At 36.8% G+C, this 19,267-nt stretch overlaps 1 protein-coding gene across 3 annotated transcripts in view; it reads left to right on the forward strand.

Moving 5' to 3' along the window:
* Positions 1 to 14,566, forward strand: part of SYT14 (synaptotagmin 14) — a 52,993-nt gene extending 38,427 nt beyond the window's left edge. For 2 of the 3 annotated variants that reach the window (XM_062489269.1, XM_062489267.1), the window contains exons 5-6: positions 9,807 to 9,996; positions 14,253 to 14,566. In XM_062489269.1, the coding sequence (XP_062345253.1) occupies positions 9,807 to 9,996; positions 14,253 to 14,566 (504 nt within the window). Of the gene's footprint in view, positions 1 to 9,806; positions 9,997 to 13,048; positions 13,106 to 14,252 lie in introns of all 3 variants that reach the window. The other variant, XM_062489268.1, reaches the window with a different exon arrangement.
* Positions 14,567 to 19,267: the final 4,701 nt, after the last annotated feature.

Here is a 19,267-nt window from a genome sequence, read left to right on the forward strand (position 1 = left end):
CTCCTACTGTGATCCTCGTAACAAAGAACCGACAGTGTGGGGAATCATAGGTGTTTAAAAGATTATTTTGTACATCTTTACTATAAAGATCCAGAGTGTCTGGATAATTATTTTAATTAGCTTTTTTCAGTGAAGGCATTTATGCATGCGGTGTATAAAGATGCTCCCCCTTGCACACATACAGATGCACTCTCTCCGCTATGAGGACAGTGGTTAATCATTTAGTGTGCACTGGTTTATGCACTGTGCTTAAGGCCTTTATTTCATGTTGCCCTTTATGTGTGGTGTGTCTTCAGTATTCCTTTTATTGTTTATCTGCTCATAAACTTTGCAGGGGTAAAGGCTTTCAGAATGGCATTTCTTTTTTGGGAATTTTTGTCCGTTATGGAGTCGAGCTGTCAGGTTTTGTACAAAGAAAGTAGGAGAGTCACTACTAATGACTTTACTACTGTGTTCTTATGGCATGGTCTATCCAGGATTGTATTTGGAAGGCTAAATGCTAAAATTCATATGTATAAACAGAGCTTTATTAAATACCAGTATGATACTTTGAGCTGCTAATAAGAAATAAAACTTGTCTAGGGAAGAAACAAAAAGACAAACTGTTTTGTTCTTAGTATTGTAACTGGAATTCTACCTAAAACAAAGACTTCCTATGTGATGATATATAAATGCTCTTGCTTAGCTTGTATAAATTATGTCTATCAAAGTAAAGAGCAATTATGTTTACACCCTGAGCACATTTTATCTCAGGAATAACTTTAATTCATCTGAGTTAGTGGTAGTAATACACAGAAAATCAGAATTGATCCTTTGATACAATAAGAAAGATGACCCCTGTGGATTTCTTTGAAGAAAGTTATTAAAGTGAAGTGGAGATTGGAAGATGGTGATAGTGTTAGTGAGGCTGCAGGAGAACTTGACAGTACTTGGCAAACAAAGCATTCCCTCTGTATTTGGCTGCTCAGGTAACATTTCATGGCAGTATCAGCAAACAGCAGCCATTGTCTTCTCAGTGTTGTGGCTGGGGGTAAAAAAGTTGACTTTCAACTCCCTTGCTGATGCACAGGTGGGAAGCAAGCTCCTACATGGGTAGCCAGATCTATTACCATAACCCCAAATGTAGGATACTGATTTTTTGAAGTCAGCAATGTAAAGAATTTAGTCTAGTGATCAAAGTCATTATTTGGTCACACAGAGTAAAATAACAATAGAAAAACTGGTATGCTTTGCCTTCAGTTAATGAGTTGCTTCAAAGAAGTTACTTACTCAACTTAGTCCCTACAATCTTTGATATTTGCAAATAATGGAAGCTATGTTTCAGACATAGTATTACTGTTTTGAATATACAATGATGCTTTTCAGTCTCTCAAGTGCCTCCAGTCAAATAAAAGGCTGTGAAGGACTGTTCTAGATCAACTCAAAATAATCCTTTTGAGCAATACTCTTAGAAAAAAAGAAAAGCCAGTCCCTCAGTGGCAAACATTGTGTAGGATTCTGTGTCTCCTTTTGATCATCTTTAGAAAAGTAAAATAGAGAAACCTTATCAATACATACAGCTAAAAAAAGTGAGGTAACTGTGAGATTCTATCATTCTCTGTGGTAAAAGTCTGGTCTCCCAACCTGGACTGTGATTTCTAAGAGCAGCAAGGAAAATAATCATACTGTAAATTCCCCAGAAGTTACTTTTTTAGAAGTTAAGATTATCAAGGTTGTCCCTCATATGAAATTGCCACTTTTGAAGACTATGAGCTGCTGCTTAAACCTTCCTCAAGCAACTCTTTCAGTGGAGGTACATTCTTTAACTTATCAATCCAAGTGAAATTTCTGGTTCCCTTAGGGATGCTGAATTTCACAAATATTTTGTTTTCCTATAATTTTTACTCTTCTCGTTTGCATATGTATGCACACGTAAATATCTTCTCACATTTGTTTCTGTCTTTCAAGAAAACTAGGAAAGGTCAAAATGCAGAATTAGTTCTATTTGCTGTTTTGAGCACCCTTCTGCTAAAGCAGATGCACCATTTTCCTTTGATTTATTTCCATTGAGGGGCGTCCTAATCAGAGATTTTGCACAAACAGATGAAGTCACCTGGTCTGCAAATTCATACAGTACATGATTGCGGAACTTTTTAATTAGTTTATGATTTATTTACTGGGTGATTCTTTGTATTACTCTGCTGTGCTTTGCAGTATAACATAAATCTTCTTCATTAGCATTCTTCATTTCAGACTTGAGGATCTTCAGGTAATCACTTCTTTTGTATATTCAAGCAGCCTGTATTTGGTATCAGAAAAGCATTTCTGATCATAGAGTGCCTTTAGCAAGGGATCCTTTTAGTTGTGGCGTGTCAGCCTCTTGTCAGGTTTGCCCTTTATATCATTTGACCTTGAGCTGAGTCTTTCACATCTCCTGTCTTTCAGTTGGGCTTAATCATCTGTCAGCTGGCCCCAGGAGAATCCAGTTTATCTTTTCCCTTTCTTTTTTGTGTGTAGGACAGCTCTAGGAACTGAAGCAGATCCCTTCTGACTGGAAACACCTGGTGGTCCTCTGATCATGAGATTAAAGGTGACCTGTGCAAATCAAAAGGGCACCACTAGCAATTGTTAATCACCAAGAGTTTACCTGACAAATACATTCTAAATGTACAGTTAATGATATGGGTTTGTTCATTGTGAAAAATAATTGCATGTATGTTTGTGTAATCAAACACTAATCCATAGATTGACTACTCATAATTTGTGTTTACTGTTTGCTGAATAGTTCCCTTTTCCCAGACTGAAAGGGTGTAATCAAGAGAAAAATGAAATTATTTGCCATTGATCTCCCCAGTGAGCATAGACTCAATCCAGCTGGACAGAGCATTGTCATTTAAAGAAGTCTGTGGTCTTGGAAACTGTCCCACAGTAACATCTCCATGCTCTTTACATATTTGACAGGGAGTAAAGAGAGGGGAATGTGTGAGTGGATCTGGGTGGGAGCTGTTAGCGTAGCTTCATCAGGAATGTAGGTAAAATGTCTGCATTTTGTGTCACGTGTTCTTACCTAAATTGCTTACACAAATACCTAACAGCTTTTACTGCCTGAATGTTTCTTTATGCACCTGTCTTATCACAGAAAACAGAATTTGATAATAAAAGGCCTTTTGCCTCTTTTCCTCCCCTGGCCCATGGCTGTATAAAAAGCAGCTAGGCTTCTGCCATGTAAAAACAGAACTTTTGCAAATGCTGTAAATTCCATTGTAGGTTCTTTGCCTGTTGCTTCCTCCAACTGCTGCTTGGGTTTGCTCTGCAAATTTCAAGCCTATTATGTCTGTGGAACAGCCAGGTCACCTTTTGTCATCTACCAAGGGTGTAATTTCAGTACTGACTAATATTAGTTAGAGAAAACGTAAAATGTTTCCCTTTCAGTAGAAAATTAATGTTTTGTTCTGTAGAGCTGATAATTTAAATAAAATTTAGGCACAAAGTACTGACAGCAAATTCTCATGAAACAGGAAAAACAGCACAGAACTCTCTGTGAACTTCCTAAATATCTTTCAGAAAAGTTGAGTGTTAATTTGCCATTATTAAGAATATGTACATTTTATTTTGTTATTTTAGTATTACTGCTAAGTTATAGTATCTTAAATTTGAACCCAAGCCTTTCTTTAGCAATACAGTATTATTAGAAATCCTACAAGCATTTTAATTTTTAAAAATAATTATTTAAAATTATTTGGAAGTGGGAATTTGTGTATTATCATAATGTGTCTTAGGAAGTTTGTTGTAGTGTCTGTGGTAAATTAAAGCTACGTATAGAATTTTTGAGGTTTTAGTCCTTTGAATGTAGTGAATCAAAAAATTTTAATTTGATCTCACTCTTTCAGTGTTCCATCTGTGTGAAAACAATGTGTTTTTTAGAATTCTGCATCTAGAAGTTTTTCTCTTGAGAGTAAAAAAATAGGGTAGAGCAGGAGCTTTTGATGAGAAATGGGAATATTATCTCTTCAGATAATCTGATTTTTAACTACATTAATAGTATTAAATAATCAAAACAATCCATATTTGATGTGCATACCGTTGATGTTGAGTGGATATATTTGCTAAAATTGGAATATTTGACTAGGAAATATTGGTAATATTTAAAGCATGCCATTTTACCCTAAATAAATGGGTTTTTTTTCTCCTAAGATCAAGTTGCATAATGGAAATATTATTAGACTATTTAGTTTCATGTTTGTGATTTAAGTTGACTTAGTAATGCTGTAAAGCGTTAAGTACATGAATAAAAATGCACATTATACTTAATTGGAACATGCTTCAAGGAAGCTATTAAGCAAAAACCCAAATAATTACCTGTCATAGATAATGATACTTTTACTTTCCTAATTTTGAATCTTTGTGAGATGCTTAAAACGATATGTTTCAATGTTTGCAAGTTCAGGTTATAAATTTAAAGCAAAATACTGATAACTGTGTGATCTCCTAATTTTACAGTACAGGTCAGCTGGCTTCAAACTTTTATATTCCTAATTATTTTACATCCCTCCGTTTTCAGGGCTGATTCTTCAGGTGGTTGAAGTTCTCTTTCCGAGGAAGGATCTGGATATTTTTTCAACAGTATTTTAGCTTTGAAACGTATTTTTGTGAAGTATCTGGTGCTGAAGCTGCTAACGAAGGATGTGGAGCCCCTAGGTTTGGTTTTCTCCTCTTGGCAGCTGGTCTGGAGCCCATGTGGGGCTTGAGTGCTCTCCTCAGCAAGCTCAGAAGGGAGCAGGAGCTTCAGGGTTCAACCCTGGGGTTATGATTGAGACATGAATGCTTTCACCTAAAATCTGTTGGCATACCTGGATTGAGGGCCCTCCTTTGCCTGCTAGGATTCACATTTCCTAACCTCTCAGTTGATCTAGATGTAGGAAAAGTAATGTGCAAAAAAGTTCTTTAAGAGATTAGTGGTATAACATTAACATTTAAAATTGGAGAGAGACATTTTGACAAGTAACATGCTGTGAATCAGATTTTTGTTGCTGAAGGATTGTCAGCAAGGTTTCATCTTTTCTATGTACATTTTGAAAAGCCAACAGAATCAGATGCTCTTGTTTTGTAAGCCTACAGACATGTGGTTTTTACCTGTGCATTGTGGAAAATGAACTTTCAACTGCCTTCAGAGCATGGCCACATTATTCCTTGTCATTAACTCTGGTCGGCTTAAGAGCAGAATTTATAAGCAGAACTTCAGGGTATAGAAAAATAACAGTAGGAGATGAATATGTAAGTAACAAATACTGTGTTTCCATGGAATTGTGGGGAAGGAAGACAAATAAATACATTTCACATATATTACCATGGATGCAAATGGATGATTCTCTATGTTGTAAGAAGGGAGAGAAAAGCACTATTGAAAATGCTTCTCAGGGATTGAAGTCTGCCATCATGCATTCTATGTTTATGTCCATTGTTATGAGGGGGAAAAAGGAGTGGTTTTTTTTTTTTGATTGCCAACTTTTGTACAATAGGGACATACAAAATACAAATCATGCTTAGTGGGAATGTTTTTATTATATATTTATTAAGATGTAATGTCTTTTCCCCAGATAATATATACAAAGAAGTCACCAAGGGCAATAGTTTGGAGAACTAGTAATTAAGTTTTTGTAGAATATTACACGTACTACTTTTAGAGTCCAGTGGAAAGCAGCAATTCTTTTAAGTGTTAATCAAATAAAATCAGACTAACTTTATTACAAAGTACTATCCTGTGGTGTATATGGAAAGATTTAGGTCCTTTGCACACAGCTTTGTGTTAGACAACTCAAAAGCTGAACATTTTTTATTTACTGCAGTAAGACAGATATATGAACCAAGTATTTGGAATAGACTTCACCTTTTTTTTGCAGTGTTTACTGTTAATAAGGTATTATGGCTAAATTGACCTAAAAAGAATTTAGGATTTAGTATTAATATACTGGACACAATCTCAAGAGACAGTTTCTTGCACTGTGGGCAGATCAGTAACACTTTTCATCTAAGTTCTTAAAAATGTACAAGGTTTTGTGACAGTTCTTACTAGGCTCTTCTGGTGCTTCGCTGACCTTGAAAAGTGTTTGCTCTTACAGAACCTTAGTACTTTTCCTTGCTTGTTAAATTACATACTGTGTTTATAGAGGATGAGAGGGAAGGTTTATGAAAATAAACTTACATGGACATTATTTCAAGCAAAGAGTAACTTTTGGTCTGAATCTTAAGTTTCCAACAGGGGACGCAGCAGTGTCAAAGTGGGCTAGGGATAGCTTTATAGACAGATTGAATGCAGACCTGCATGGAGATGAAAAGCATCTGATTGGACCCAAATGTTGTTCATTGGAGCTCCATCTATGTTCATGTTGTACCAATGAGCAATTTCTGTGTTAATATTTTACAATTTGGCACTTGATTTTGAAGGTTATATTTTGAGCAGGTAAAAGTATAACTTCTTGTCTGGCTTTTTTCTTGATGAGTTTGTCGGTGCTTATCTGGAATTCTGACTCGTGTAAACAGGAAGAAACCCTCTAAACAGAAACTTTAATAAAGCTGTTATTTCCAGTTCTAGTGCAGCATATGACTTAACACAAAGTCAGGTTATTTACCCAGAGATGTCATATATTCCTTAAAACAATGGATTTTCAGAATGTGAAAAATAAACTGAGCTGGAGAAAATACTTCTGAGAAGATGTCTAATAATACTCAGTATCTCTGCTTTTAACTTTGTCCAGCAATGGAAAGTCTTTTGTGCTGTTGTTGAGCCCAGTTGATCACAGCTGTCTCTTATGATTCCTGATTCTGGTTTCTTCTATTCCTAATAAAATTTTTGTTTTCTTTTAAAAGAAAACTGATAGAATGCAACCTTGCTCTCCCCTTTTCCTCAGGTCTTTCACATACTTGTCCCTAAATCCTTTGTTTTCTCCCTTGTTGTAGCCACAAAATGTATACTTTGGTTTATGTTGTGTAGTCTTTTTCTACCCAGTAACATCATTGTCTCTTCTAATCTGCTTCACTTTCCTTCTTAGCATTCCATTTTCTCATTAGGATTTTTCAGTTCATAACTAAAAATAAGAGTATTTTTTTAGTCCAGTTGGGTCAGCATGAAACAAAGTGAATTGAAGTTGAGGTTCTTTTAGAGTGAAAGGGAAAACAATGCACTATTTTGATTTTTCCTTTGGTGAATTTGATAGTTCTATTTTAATGTCTATGTCCCCACAGTTTTGTAGGATGGAGATCCATAAGTTAAATAAGGGTTAAACAACATTCATTTGTTTTTTCTCAAACCTGCGAAAATATTGTGGTTTAGAAAATATTGTAGCAGAATATTTAAGTTAGATGGTCTCTCCAGATTTTCATCTAGCATATATCTACCAGTTCTTTTTGTGCAACACTTCTAAGGAACAGTCATTTAGTTGCATTTTCATCCACTTAGAGTTCTGAAGTATCACCTTGGTCTTCTCAACCCACGTTTCAGCTGGTGAGATCCTTTTGCCTGGCCTTGAGAAAGTCATTCTTGTCCTTCTCCTATCCACTCAGGATTCTGCTGTAAAGGAATGGTATTTCTAGCCCATGCTTATGTAACTTTGTAGTACCACACATTTAATTTTTTGGTTGTTTTGCTCCTTCTCTGTTATACTACACAGAAGCTACTTGTCTTTTTCCTGGTACTTCAGGAGTCATTTACACTCAGTAGTCATTCATTTACTGTTCACTGTTTCTGACAGGTTAAACCTTACTCTGATACCCATTGTAGTGAGTTTGACTCTGTCATGAGCCAAGTCCCTCTTAGGACATCAGTAAACTGTACAAATAAGTCCCAATTAGGCAAAGATACTATCATCACCTTCTCTCAGCATGTCAAAGCCTTTTGAGGATTTGGGGACAATGTTACTCAGCTGCCTGCATTGTGTTGCATCTTTTTCTTTCTTTTTTTTTTTTTTCTTTTTGTGGGCTTGCAGCATGATCTCAATCAAATTTGAGACCTATGCTTTTGAACTGTGTCAGGTGTACTGTGCTAAAATTCCTGGCTCAAGAAAATAATAAGGTGAATAAGCACCATGGGGGTAATGGGTTACAATTTTAAAATGCCAGAAAGCTTAAGTAATAGCTGCAGTTGTGACAGGCTGAGGCTTTCAAGTGTGCTGTGTATACTGTGACTTCTGAATCGAGTCATCTTTCTTTTAAACTTTCCATTTTGTTCCTTCTGTTGAAGTTAGGAATCAAAAGATTCCTGTTCTATGAATGACAAGAATCAGAGAATGAATGTATACTTGTAATTAAGTTTCAGCAGTTAACAATTTGCAAGCAGTTTGAAATTTATTCTTGGCATTGAATAAAGAGCTTTTGGAGAAATAACCGAAGATTTAAATTTTTGAATTTGCAGCTTGGGAGGGGAAGTCAGAGAAATTTGTTGAGGTACTTCTTCAGTGGTAAGAATACATTTGTTAACAACAGTGAATGTTTATTAATGAGGAACTGAATTGCTACTTGAAACTTCTGCTAGACTTCTGGGAAATGTTCTGTTGAAAAGAACTAGTTAAAATGTCAATAAGAGGGATATTATTGTAGAATCATGTCTTCTATAATTTGAGATCCTATAATGCATGTGGGCTTTACATGTCAGCTGAACTTACTTGCTTATAAAGTTAACATTTATCGTGATGAGGATTTGTGCTATTTAGGTTTTAGATCAGATCTTGTGCCCATGTCAGCTGTTGCTGGAAATCACAGGGACAGACATTTGGAATCTGGAAGAATCAGCTTTACAATATCATCATGACTCTTCGAAAGAGTGATGCCAGCTTTCCAAACGAGTCAAGCCATATTTGAAAACTCTGTGGACTCAATTTACTTTTTTATTTCTGAAAGACTCATAAAGGGATGTGATGATAATTCAAAAGTGTCTCCTCAGCTACCAAGTACTTTGCCATTCCAGTTGGCTACTTGCCATCCTGTTTATTTGTTTTCTGTTGTTCCTGTCATGTGCCAGTGCAAATGAAAATAGGAACAACCATGGTGTGATTAGCATGGCAGCATAAAGTATAAATTTCTCCCTTTTTTATGTCCAATAATGAGGAGTTAAAATGATAAAAATTAGTATTAGAAACTCCCATTACAGATGTGATGTAGTGAGAATGCGTGGAAGATCTAAGTTTTTTGGAAGTTCTCAGGGTGGAAATTAAAGCTTTGCTTCCTGACCTTCAGATGGCATTCTTCCTTTCCCACCCAAGACAAAGGAACTATTGCAGTTCTGTATCCCTGGATCAATTAAATTCCTTGTAAGCCAATTCATGCTAGACAGAGTGTATTTTTCTGAATGTGTGTGTTTTGTTATTTTACTACTCATAAATTCTCAGTCTAGAGAATAACCTTTAGAAAGGATGAATAAGAATTTTCTGTATTTTATTATCTTCAAGGTTCCACTGGTGTTTTCCATTTTTTGGAACGTAAAAGATCCAAGGTTTAATGTTTTCCAGGATGCTGACAAATTGTTACAGGTCTTACCTTAGGAACTGAAGTAAATAGGGACCATAAAGGCTGTTCTTCATCTTCTGATATTGTTTCTCCTTAATCATGAAGCAGTGGAAGCACCTAAGAATTATTTTAATTTCAGTCCACTTTATTGTTACCTCTAACATGTGCAAATTAAGTATATATTAAGAATGTATATTTTTTATTGGGTGACTGAATGGAACTTGTTATTGTCACTAAGTTGCTTTCAGAATTTTCTATGCATTATTCTAAAAATTGACTTCCCGGTAACATCATGCCGTAACACACAGAACTTTGTATCTCTTTTATAGGGTTGTGACTCTCAAATGAGCATGTCAGAAGTGTCCTGCAGTGCAAGTACCTCCTCTTGTCAGTCTCTGGTACATGGCTCAGCTCCAGAAATACTCATTGGCCTCCTTTATAATGCTACAACTGGAAGATTATCAGCAGAAGTGATAAAAGGCAGCCACTTCAAAAACTTGGCAGCGAACAGACCACCCAGTGAGTGAAAAATCTTTTTTCATCCTAATGCCTCTGTACTGGTGGGGCTCTCGGTAGCAAGGACTTCAATCCTACCACTTAGTCTTACCCAATCAAAATGAAATAGAGAAATCATCAACTAATCTGTTTCATGTTTTATATTTCCAGTCAGTTGGGAAATAGCAAAAATCTAAAATTCAAAATATTAATTGTAAGTTGACAAGCCTGTTTTAATTTTTCATGACGACTGGCTAATAAATTACCTTTATCATAATGATTAATTGCTAAATTACTAATGCCTCACATCACAGCCCAAGAATAAAAAAGTCAGTGTTTAAAGAGAAAGTACATGCCAGTTAATATTAATATAAACATTATGAACAGTTATTGCTGCTCCTAGAGGGGTTGATACTGCAGTCTTTAATTGCTATGTGCCTGTATATATGTGGTAATATATGTAATTGGGGAATGTCAGTACAGACAAGGAGCAACCACTTGAGGCCTTTGGCATATTTATTGTACAGGAGGAATGTTCACCATCAGAAAGGACTTGAATTGTGTCTTCAAGCATTTGTTCAAAAATACATGTCTGAAATATCTGTGAACTTTGTACACGTCATAAGTGGAGCCAGATGGAATGTCACAGGGAGAGAATGTTATTGCTGTCTCTAGCTCTTTGAAATAGCTTGAGAAAGTTCAGTAACAAACTTCTTAAAATATATATTTTTTTTTTTAAGATGGTGTGTCTGATTTACATAAGTGTTAATAAGAAATACCTACCTGTTCCTTTTGATTTTGTGTGGAGGCTCAGCATTTAGCTACTCTTGCTGTTTTGTAAACCCCAGATTAGTATGGCACTAGCAGATTATTTGATACTGGATTATGTATTAGGCTGCCAGCATTTTGTAAGTGGTTTGCATGTCTCACTTCATCTCCTGAGTTTAGGAAGTAAGCCAGACTTGATACTGATGCTCTCTCCTCTTTGTCATTTTCTTGACCCATGTTTATTCTATTCATAATTGGCTCACCTTACTCTGCTTTGCTTTCTCTATGCTTTTCACACTGATGGAGCCAGACTTTGTTAACATGGTCAGAGAATGAAGGTGGCAGATGAATCTCTAGTGCTTTTATATGCTTGGGTAGCTGCCCTAGAGTCACCTATTTAGAGACAGAACAGATACATAGTGATGGGGGAAGACAAAGAGGTCCAAGGACACTGGGATGTGGGAAGAAAGGAAAGGGAGAAAAGAGACCCTTAAAGCAAAACCAGATACTTATCTTTCTGGAATCTCAAAGATGGCCAATTTTTATTTAATATTTAGAATATGCAAGTTAGGAGGGGTTCAGTACTTGCTTTGAAAACAGAGATGCTCATTCCCTAGTATCTTAATTCCCAAAATGTGCTCGGTGGGCCCATGCTGTATAGCTAAGAGTTGTGAGTGTCACTGGGGTCAAAAATCTGTTTCAGATTGTAAAAAAGGAACATAGAACACAGCCCATAGCCCTGTAAAACCATGTTCTGTCTAACCTTTTTGGAGGGAAGAGCTTCCACGCTACCTTTTGTCCCTGTGAAGGATAGGGGGAAGATTTGATGTTTGTAATAACAATAGTCCAGTTCTGTTTAGGCAAATGTGGGTTTGGAGTTCTGTTGTTCCTAGAAAGCTGGAATCTAAGAAACTTTCTGGGTCTGGTAAAACCATGCGCAGAATATTGTGGAATCCAGATTTCTCCTTTGGGCTGTTTTGTGCCATCCCCCTCTCCTCCCCCCTGCAGTGGTGGCACCTTTTAAACTCCTGGACCCAGGTCCCTGCCACTGCCATACCCAACTCCCTGTTGAATACATTGTGGACATCTGCCAGCCTCAGGCTGTGCCATCCATTTCCACAAAATGGAAAATAAGGCCTGTAGGGATGATGACGATGATGATGATGAAGAAATGTCCTGGTCACATTTGTTGTTTGGACTATCAGTGTTCCAAAATCCTGAGAAGGGCTGCAAAGTATACGAGCAGCTCGGTTTTCATTCATGTGTTGGAGAACTGTGATATAAATGGAAGCAATTACTCTTTCCCACTCTTTCTGTAGACTAAGGCTTGGGAACTTAAGAATTTTTGTAAAGTGCTTCTGCAGCAAATATGAACTGAACACTAAATTTCTACTTCTGGCTAGCTCATGCTACTCTACTGCATATTTGTGTTACATAGTAACTCATTTAGCAATTGAGTACAGGCAAATAGGCCAGATCCTGCAGGCAGTAACAGTGGATGTGTCTTTGCTTCTCTGTGTAACAGTTAGTATTTTGTCTGAGAAAAAGATGCTTCTCAGTTTTCTTTAAGGTTTAGTTGAAAAAGGGTATGAGCTTTTGCATATTAAATGTATGTGTGTGTATGCATGCACACACATATTAAATCCATAAATACGTGGATTTGAATAAGCAAGATCTTTACATCCTAAATCGAGACCCATTGCTGAATTTCAGATATAAGTTTCCCTCGGATCTTTTTAGAGGTCAGAGTCATTCTTGTGCCCAAGTTCATAATTACTCAAGAACTGAAGTACGACGATCAAATATCAGTAACTAGAAAAGCTAAGGGCAAAACCAGCTTGGTTTTCAGTTCAATGATTTTTCATTTTATTGCTTTTAATATATCAAGTTTAAACACTTTAGTGTGCAGTTTTTCTAAATATGCTGGAGTTTGCATGAAAAAGCATAAGGTTTGATAAGGATATAGTGATTTTTACCCAATCTGCTATAACTTAATCATTTGTATGATTCTTCCTATGGTAAGTGTGGCTTAGAATCCAGTGTCTATTATTCCTGAGATAACCCATTATGTAAGCAATGTAATTTTTGTTAAAGATTACACAAAAACTGCACATATTTTTCATTTCATTAAATTTTACCTAACAATCCTTTTGTTCACTCCTTTTTCTGATCTGTGCTGCTAAGGTTTCATGTTCTTCCACTCTAGTGAATAGTGTTTCCTCTTAAACTTTAACCTTTGACCCTCTCTCACCCAACTATTGACATCTGGTCATTATTTCTTTTACTGCTTTCCACCCCCTGTTGTCAGATGGACTGTTCTGTTGTCTAAAACACTTGATAGGTGGACAGGTTTATATAATCCGAGGTGAGTTCCTGTAGAAACTAATTGGATGTTGTCTTTTTCATGCAAAAGAAACCTGCCAGCAGTAAAATATCCACAGCTGCCTACCATACCAGTTTATGAAAGTACATGTTTATTTTTTGTGGCACTCTCTAATGCAAAATTGCATTTATCTCTGAATATGGATGTTGGCATTTCAATGTACCTGCAAAGTGAAAATACTCTGTGGGTTTTTTTTAACTTAAAATCCAACCTTTAATTGATATTATCCATTAATATGAAAAGACAGGAGTAAAAATTAAATACCAGATTGTTTTATACAATTTTATGTTTTCTATAATTAGTTAAATTCATGAAATGTGCATACTTCTGCAGGAGCATGGTTTGGTGCTTTTGGTCCAATGGAAATAGACATTTAAAAATAAGGGTTTATACCCAAATGCTAACACATAATGTGTGCTAACTACATTACTTACATCAGCTTCTTAAGTGTATGCTTAAAAGCACCATACAAGCTACTCTTTGAACAATCGTCTCGAATTATGCAAAGACTTGCTTTTCTTTAAACATGCAGTAAATGTATTCCTTCATGGATCTAGGAAATAATAGGGTTTTTTGTATTGTGTAAACTGACATCTTTGAATGCACTTTGCTGCATTTTGGTTTTCAAAATAAATAAAACTGAAAAGCCCAAAACGAGAACCACATCCATGCAGAGATTATTCTTAAGCATTTTATCCTGGCTGTTTTGATATCATCGCTGCATATTGACATCGTTTTCTTTTCCTCTTCATTAATTGCCTTTATTAATTGCATTTTATTTATCCATATTCTTTGAAATTTCAGTGGTATGCTTTACAGTGTTGTGGCTAGTTGGAGCTTGCTAAGTGTTAATGCAATTTAAGTTTTTGTTAGACTAAACAAGTGGGGGTTGATGGGAAGAGGATTATGAGGTATACCTTTAACTTAACCCATGTACATAGTACTGGAACTAGTTCATTTGTTAGTGTGTTTGTAACATTTTGTTTACTTGTCATCTCTCCATGTGTCTAAACTAAGCTGTGTTCAGCAATCCTGGTATACACCATATCCTTGTTCTTTGTAAACGCCTCATTCTCCAAATCTTCCATTCCAAGGTATCTGACACTCCACAATGTGACTTCTTTTGTAGACACATATGTGAAGTTAACACTGCTGAACTCGATGGGGCAGGAGATGTCCAAGTGCAAGACTTCCATCCGCCGAGGGCAGCCGAACCCCGTGTACAAGGAGACCTTTGTGTTCCAGGTGGCACTGTTCCAGCTCTCGGACGTGACACTCATACTGTCCGTGTACAACAAGCGCAGCATGAAGCGGAAAGAGATGATAGGCTGGATTTCCTTAGGTCTCAACAGCTCAGGAGAAGACGAGCTCAATCACTGGACTGAAATGAAGGAATCGAAAGGACAGCAAGTCTGTAGATGGCATACTTTACTGGAATCCTAAGGGATGGTAGAAAATGCAGCCATGGTTCTAAGGGAACTTGTTCTCCCGGGAAGATGATCATCCCTGGTCACAATCAGCGGGTGCGCTGTGGGAGTGAAAAATGGAAATTGCGGTCAACATTCCATCACAAAGGATGCAAAATAGTGGGATTTAATAAAGGATCTTCACTTGGTGTCATGAGGTTCCTTGGTGTCAGAGGATCCTTGCTGTACGCAGATACGATACTTGTCCCTTCCCCATCCACCTGATGCTGTATTTGTTTGGGTTTGTTTTTGTGGTTTTCAATTCAGAAACATTTTGTGCGAGGTTTTCCTAATTAATGTAAGCTCCACCTTGTGTACCTTTTGTATTGCTTTAATACTGTAGCTTCTGACCTGCCTGCATTCAGATTAAAGGTCAATAGTTTGCACTTTGAGAAAAGTTAATGGTCTGCAAAGCAAAAGCGAAAAAAAAGAAAAACCACTGATTGAAAGAACACTTAATAATATAGCAAATAGAAATATAGTGTTGTTTTGCACTGAGTTTCTATCCAGGAGCTTGGTAAAGTAAGTTTTCATTTTTTGATATGCAGTTGGTTTGAAAAATACTAGCATTTGGGCATCAGGTGAACTTTGACGTCAAACTAATGTTTCTTCAATCTGTGACAGGAACAAGCTCTATATATGGCAAAAATTGGGTTTTTCCCTCTTGCCTGTACTTCTGCCTAATCCAAAGAGACCAGATCATTAGTTTGGTCCCTTCCAAAACTCCTTAGACAGGTTGTACTGTAAAACTACGTAACTTTCTGTTGAAAGCACTTCCTCTATTCATGTATTCCAATGTAGGAAGCTCATAGAGCACGACTTTACTAAAATATATTTTCATTAAACAAATTGATACAGGTTTCTTTAAAATGTCAGCAGTTGGATGTTAGGTTGGAAGACTGTGAAGGAAGAGGCAGCAGTTGAACTACTCAGAATGAATGCAAAATACTATGGCTTTGCTTGAAACAAGTATCCATTCAGGTCTCTTGTGAGCTGTTTTAGGCATTACCATTTGCTGTTTGTTGGAAGTAGAGAGCAGACCAGGAGTTTTTACATTTCTTCTTGAAGAAGAGAACATCAGTAGTTTTTTGGTTTTTTTTTCTTCTCCTAGTGATTTGCCAGCAATTGAACAAATGTTCACACACAAAAGAGAAGTTTGCTTTGCTTGTGTTTGGGTTGGGAAACACAGCTTTCCAGTGATGCAGCTGAGAAGCTGCAGTATCACCAGATAAACACTCGTGGCGTCCACCAAAACTGAGAAAATATCAGTGCTTCTGAGGTTCCTATTTGTCCCAAAGCCTTTAGCTGGACTCACACTAATTTATTGACTGCTGAATCTAATTCATGTTGATAAAATTATGCATTACCGAGTATAAGTATTTTTTTAAAGCTTCCCAATTTAAATATCCTTTTTTTTGCCTGTTATTACAAGTTTTGTTTATTTTTAATTGTTCCTGTAAAAAAAGCAATTTCTTTTTTTTTATAAATAAGGGTGATGTCTTACTAATATGAGACCTCACTGACTGTTGTAGCACTTGGTGGGTGGAAGAGTAAAGTGTTGGATTTTGTTGAGACAATTGGTCTTAGTCTGAAGTGTTCTCATTAGGACAGATGTGTTCCTCTTGAATTCCTTTATAATGCCTTTGAACAATCCTGGCTTTGGGGTGTGCAGACAGTCAGGTACAGTAAGACGGTGATGGTGGGTATGCTGTAATAAAGATATTTCACACGGATCTCAAATTCTCACACTATTTAACAGTTTCATTAAGTCCTTTTTAAAGGATTTTGTAATTCCACATCTTGGTTTATTTGGTGACTTTTGAAGGATTTATTTGCAGAGCTGGGCTTTCAGGTTTTGTTGATTTAAAGATTTAAACACTGTCGCAGGCCTTTGGCTTTGTTTCTTTTCCTCCTGATTTTGTGCTGCTGCTTCATTAAGCTTTATTTACTAAATACAAATAATGCAAAAACTTTCTTTAAACAGGAAAACAGGAATAGTCTTGAAGTAATACAATGCAGGTTGTCTAGTCATTTTTGTTAGTCCAGTTTGAGAAATGAAATGTAATGTTGAGTGTAGAATTTAATACAAAATCAGCATTAATTTTATATGCATCAGGAAAATGCTCAGATTTTCACAATCTTTTCAGCTTTCCATATAATATAAGCAATGACGTAGAAGCTGTTGTAAAGCAGCTTTTCACTGGATGTGGAAGTGGTTTTATCTATTCTTTTTGTGGGTATTTAGATGCTTTTTTCTAAAACTGAAAATTGTCTCTTGATGGTTGTCTCTTTGTACAGGTTTTGCTATTTAAAATAATGTACACTATTGAACAGCAGGAACTGGGTCAGGTAATTCCAATGGAGAACGTAACATCATCACTGAACAAATGCAGAAGTCAGTTTGGAAGGTGCAGCAAATAACTTCTTATGGAACCAAACTAAACTAAACCATGACGTGTTTTGGGTTTCTGTTTGTAGGTTGCATTGCTTCAGCTTTGCATTTCAGCATTTAGATTTGTAAGGCACTGAAATCTTAATTTAGACACAGCAGAGATTTATGGTACTCTGTGTTGGGCTCATTTGGGAAGAGGAATCTCTCTCTAGGACTTTACCTAAAATACCTGGGACCAGTCCGTGCTTCACAGAAGAAGGATTGGTTTACTTGGATTTATACTGTAAAAAGGCTAGAACTGAATGTGTGAAGATTGGAAATTAATGTTTAATTTTGACTGCAGTAGAATATGGATTTGCCATGCAATACCAGTCATAGCAATGACTGGATTCATCTTGGGATTTTTGTGTGTTAATTGTAGTACCAATAGCTGTCATGTTGGATTTTTTTCTTCCTAGAACCTATTCTTACTATTTGATTTGTTTGTAATTTTGTTTTTCATTGCTTATGCAAACCTACACCTTTGTATTTGAAATCTGCCTTCAGCTATTGTGGGTTTTTTAAACCCTATGTAAGGGCTTGCACACACAGTTTTGTGCATTCAGTTAGGTCTTAAGCACAGAACAGAATTGCTGAAGAACAAAGTATCAGTGACAAATTAGAGGCACTTGTATTTTCCCCAGAATTGGCTGTGTTTTTCTTTTCATAGCTTTTTGTTCTTTGCCTTTGTTCAAAAGCAAAGTAAGTACTTGAAAAAAATGTATCAAATTAATTACTTTTCTGTATGCCAGCAAACCCTGTAGAAATTGCAGATCTTGAATTGAATCTGTTTCCTGTCAGTGTAGCCTTAAATAATTGTAGAACAGTGACATTCCTACAGATTCTATTCTTGGAAGTATTGCATCCTTTCTGTGTATGATCTGTTTGGTTTTAGTGCTTAGAACGTTTCCCGTAGGTCATCCTAATGTATTATAAATGTGAAAAAGTTGGTCAGTTCCTTTCTGTTAAGGGCAAGGACAGCCAAGCATGAAATCACTGCACTGGAGGAGGAGAGGTTGTGCAGCGCCTGCAGGACAGCACTGTCCCCCACATCCACATGGGAGCAGCAGGAAGGCAGCAGAGCCATCCTGCTGCTCCCATTCAGCCTGGGGGCACTGGGAACGAGTGGAGCACTGGAAAGATGCAAAGCTTGGTCCCCGTGCTGCTGCCTCATGCTCAGGATTGTGAGACCAAGTTGCAGCTTCACTGTGAGGTCTGACTGCAAAGGCAGAAAGAAGCAAGGCAAGGTGTAAGCTCTACCATAGGAGAAATATGACACAATTTCTAAATGAAATGGAAGTCCACTGCACTCATTGATAATTAGATTTGGAAATCTGGGGAGCACTTGGAATGAAGGTATGTGCTTTTGTGGGAGCTAAATATTGTTATCAATTTAGAAAATGCTTGAGCTGAAAATAAGTTTTTATGGCATTTACTGTTGGAAATATTTTTACTTGTAAATTTTTGCAATGACTTTTGATGGCAGATGCAGTGTCAGCATCAGTACTTTCCCATTTTCACACCTTTGGAGCAATTCTTTTGTTGTGTAAAATTTGTGTTTATGTTCTTGATTTATTCTCTCTTCTCCCCAGTGGCTCACTCCTGCAAACTCCCCATGGCCCTGAAAAGCTACCTGTGGCAGTCACTGGACCTTAGAGGTCAGGGACACTCTGTACTTTAAGGTACTGGTGCAGAATTTATTTGACCTCTCCAACTCCCAAATATTTCTGAAATACAGTCAGTTTTAATGTAACGAACCAGAAGAAGAAAACCTCTTTGAGGGAGACATTTTCATTTAAGAATTGAGTACAGATCACTCTTGCACATGCCAATTCTAACAAAAAGTCTGGGGTAAGATCAGGGATTAGGCTTGAGGGGAGGCCTTTTGGCCTGAGCTGTTCCAGCCTGAAACTAATAACAGAAATGCCCTTTTATTGAACTCAGAATTGTACTGAGCCCTCTACTTATGACACTTTTTTGGAGGAAAAAAAGCTGTCCTCTTTATAGCAGTCTTTAAAATCGGTCTTGTCACTTGTTTGTAAGGCAGACTGACTTCCTTCTGAAGCTAAATTCTCAATAACAGTTAAACATATTTTTTTATTTTCCCACTGATGTGCATACCTACCTGCCATTAATGTTAGTGAGAGGAGCCCACAGGCTTCAAAAGGAGAGCAGACCTCACCCTGAAGGTGTGAAAAGCAATAGGATTGGTAGGTTAGAGGGGTGCTACAGCCTGGCACCAACAAC

The sequence above is a fragment of the Cinclus cinclus genome, chromosome 3 (assembly GCF_963662255.1).
Source record: "Cinclus cinclus chromosome 3, bCinCin1.1, whole genome shotgun sequence".
Lineage (NCBI taxonomy): Eukaryota > Metazoa > Chordata > Aves > Passeriformes > Cinclidae > Cinclus > Cinclus cinclus.